This window comes from Ipomoea nil, unplaced genomic scaffold, assembly GCF_001879475.1.
Source record: "Ipomoea nil cultivar Tokyo-kokei standard unplaced genomic scaffold, Asagao_1.1 scaffold0382, whole genome shotgun sequence".
NCBI classification, from domain to species: domain Eukaryota; kingdom Viridiplantae; phylum Streptophyta; class Magnoliopsida; order Solanales; family Convolvulaceae; genus Ipomoea; species Ipomoea nil.
Window position 1 is genome coordinate 585,889 of NW_017616810.1, and position 3,547 is coordinate 589,435.

Consider the following 3,547-nt stretch of genomic DNA (forward strand, 5'->3'; position numbering starts at 1 on the left):
GGAGTAACATTTTTCTATTTCAGAGACATTTCATTTTTGAAATTCATTTAGTAACATTTTTATGTTATTTTATATCTAATTAAAAATTTTTGAAAATAGGTTGTTTCATAATTAATTAAAAATTCATAAACTCCTTTTTGGGTAGGAAATATATTGTTGGAATGTTGGTCTAATTTATTTATTATTATTATTCTTCTTCCAAAAAGTTGAATCCCAACCCTAAGGGTACCCCACACCCCGGTCAGACAAAGCATTTGGGAGGATATTATTATTATTATTATTATTATTATTATTATTATTATTTTGTTTTGTTTTGTTTTTTTTTTTTTTTTAAATTTTGTTTTATTTTATTTTATTTTTAAGAAAAGAGGGCCAGATTGACAACTTCTGCAAAACAGGGGCTACGTGGTAAATTCAATTCCGGCACAAAGGTCTACAACGATTTCCGCCATGGCCGTAGCTCATTGCTTCTCTCTGATAGTGTATTTCCCGTCAGGTCCGAGCTCCGGCTTCCTCTGCTTCTCCCCGCAAACGAGACTGAGAGATTCATATACTCCGGCCTCCTCCAATCCCGCCGGAGGGATATGTAGAGATGCTAGGGATTTCATACGGAGAGTTGTTTCTCTTGCTCGGAGCTACCGCCGCTTTAATTGGTACTCTTCTTCTTCTTCTTCTGTATCCATTTCTGTTATATCTAATTTTTCAATTTAGTTCGGACATTCCCCTCGATGATACCTAAAACCTATTACTCCTCACGAGATTGTTAATTGAGTAGCTTTTATGGCCCTCTGCTAGATTGACGTTTCTCTTCTTCTTTCTGTGTTGAATTTTAAATGCTGAGCTAGGGTTTTGATGTGTTAGGACCTAAGGACCTTCCAATCATAGCCAGAACGGCCGGAAGGTTATCTGGCCGTGCTATTGGCTATGTTCAAATGGCGCGCGGTCAATTCGAGAGTGTCATGCAGCAAACTCAAGCTCGACAGGTTCTCCATTTTTTGTATTTTTACTCTCTGCGCACTCTTACTGATCAATAGATATAGATGGATGCTCGAATATCTTTTGCTTATTGCATATTGTTGGATAGGGTGAACCATGAAAGCAAAGTGCATTGTAGTCATTTTAAGGTTCTTCGTCATGGTCATGTTCTTTCACAAGCTCAATTCAATAGAAACAATGTGTGTGTGTGTATACATATATCCACCTTTCCCGCGAACATGCAAACTACCTTTTCTGCAAATTGTAATGTTTGATTGTGCATTTTGGAAAGACGTGTTTCTGTAATTACTTTTGTATTTTGGATTGTGCATCATGTAATGCTGTAATTACTTTTTGTATTTTGGATTTTGCATCATGTTGTGCCTATTGTACAGTTCACACGGGAGCAGTGATTTTCATTTGATCCTGCCTATATATATATATATATATATATATATATATATATATATATATATATATATAAATTTGTCATAATGTGTGTTTATGCTTTTTAATTGAAGCTTTATTGTGTTTGTATTTATGTGGGGGAGAAGGGGGTACATGCCCCTTACTTATTGGCCCATTTGATTTAGTGCATATTTATGTGTATGACGATGATCTTTCTCTGGACTTATAATTGAAGGTACATAAAGAACTTCAAGATACAATTGCTCAATTAGAAGCCATAAGACATGAAATCCGGACTATTTCTTTCATGAATCCTGGTCCATTAACCACAAGACTAGTAGACAACATCAACAATATACCTGCAGCTGGAGCTGGTATACGATTGGACAAAATTCTAACAACTTTGCTTTCTGGTTATTCTTCTTTGAGTTTCTGATTTGTTTTCTTTCAAGATATAGTAGAAACTGGACCTGAAAAACCTGATAATGAGGAGGCCACAACAGTGACCATTACACCCAAGGTTAATCCCATCTTCTAGTGTCTATGTGGAGTACTAATTTTACCTTTCTTTTCAGATGAAATGATTTATGTATCTATAGTTGCAGGATCCAGACCCAAAGGTCTCAACATCTTCTGATATGCACAGCCAAGCAACTGCTTATGCAAAATTGGCAGAAATCACATCAGCAAATGTTGGGTCTGTAAATAGCGAAGCTCTCAATGAGCTTATTGATGAATCTGGTAACCTTGTACTTCCAGTCTCTGCTAAAAGTGCAGGGTTGTTGCCTGATCACAAAGGTAAAAATTATTTTTGTGCTGTATTGAATATTCTAATTTGGTCTTCAACTCTTCAAAAAGCCACTTTTGTTAATGCGTCTGCACACTGAAAATAGTTCCTATAAAGTTAAATGTTGACATCCTTCATTATCTTTTCCTCTGCAAGGACAATATATGGTTTGCTCTTTCTGTGCAATGCATATCCAGGATTTTAGTGCCCAGTGATGTACATTATCAATTGTTTACCAAAATTATTTCAGACATAACTGACTTCTCCCTTGTTATTTTTCATCCCTTTCTGAAGCTGAAGTGAAGGGATCTGACATTGTGTTAGAAGCTATTCTAGAGGCGGATGTGGCACAAAATGCAAAGAAGTTCTTCGTACAGAACCAAAACCAAATAAAATATGAATGAGAGGTACATAACTGACTATGCATTCTAATCGCTTTTCTGTTCAACTATTTGATCGTGTGACATCATCTTCTGCCAGCTTTAGAAAGGTCTTTAACTTACAAAACTGTTCCTCATAAAGTAGTTACACGCTAGGGAATTCTTACGTGTCTGTCAACAAAATGACCCTTTGCATTGAGCCATGAATATAATTCACCTTTTCAATTCATGATATTTCTTACTATCATCTTATTGAAAGAAATAAGATTTAACCCTTTTTGGGTTGGCAGCTAATAGATCAGCTTAATCTTAAGAAATTGAAGGTTCTATCAGAAGGGTAGTTGTAAAAAGCCATAGGCAGCTTAGATCTAGTTTAAAAAAAGCATTTTGTTACACGCATTAATGTTGTCAAGGCATGCTCCCTTGCTTTGATGACCTGCAATTCACTTGGCCCCCCCTGTGTGGTCCATTCCATCAACTGAAAGTTACCCATAATGAGTTAATGACTGTTTGTTTTATCATTTTTTTGGTGCATTCCAGCTTCGTTTCTGTCCCCCCAATCAAAACCATGATTTCAGAATCTTCATTTATTGGTTGTGACTTGGAGATTGATGTGGCGTTCTGATTTCTATGCTGGAAGAGACCAAACTATTTCCATGGGAAGCTATTTCGTTCGGTTTTGACATGGTAAAAATAGCTTACAATGTCTGTTCGTTTGCCCACATATTGGTCCGACATGTAGAGCTTATTAGTGTACATTGTGGGATTTGCTTCTCATGAATACTCTAAAATACCATAGATTTTGTATCTGTTACAGTAAACCTGGATAGCTCACTGAATTTGAAATTAATTTGCCCCACTATCATAGCTCTTTAATTGTAGTGTCTGTGTAAAGCTCTAATTTTTTTGGGAAGGGTGTTAAAGTAAATACCAAATAATAAAGAGAAATTAAAATAGAAATGAATGAAATGGTGAGGTCTACATGTTTTTTCTTTTA

The 3,547-nt window shown here is 35.8% G+C and overlaps 1 protein-coding gene across 4 annotated transcripts; it reads left to right on the plus strand.

Annotated features, from left to right (window-relative positions):
* The first annotated feature begins 372 nt into the window (after positions 1-372).
* Positions 373-3,547, plus strand: LOC109171801 (sec-independent protein translocase protein TatB). Of its 4 annotated transcripts, none has more exons than XM_019320875.1 (7): positions 373-653; positions 862-983; positions 1,619-1,757; positions 1,836-1,903; positions 1,983-2,181; positions 2,465-2,577; positions 3,091-3,547. In XM_019320875.1, exons 1-6 carry the CDS (start codon positions 593-595, stop codon positions 2,572-2,574), a joined length of 699 nt encoding a protein of 232 aa, XP_019176420.1. In that variant the 5' UTR covers positions 373-592; the 3' UTR covers positions 2,575-2,577; positions 3,091-3,547. The 4 variants fall into 4 exon arrangements, with proteins under 4 accessions (XP_019176420.1, XP_019176422.1, XP_019176421.1 ...); XM_019320877.1 differs by having other exon boundaries at positions 1,842-1,903; XM_019320876.1 differs by having other exon boundaries at positions 1,989-2,181; positions 3,091-3,426.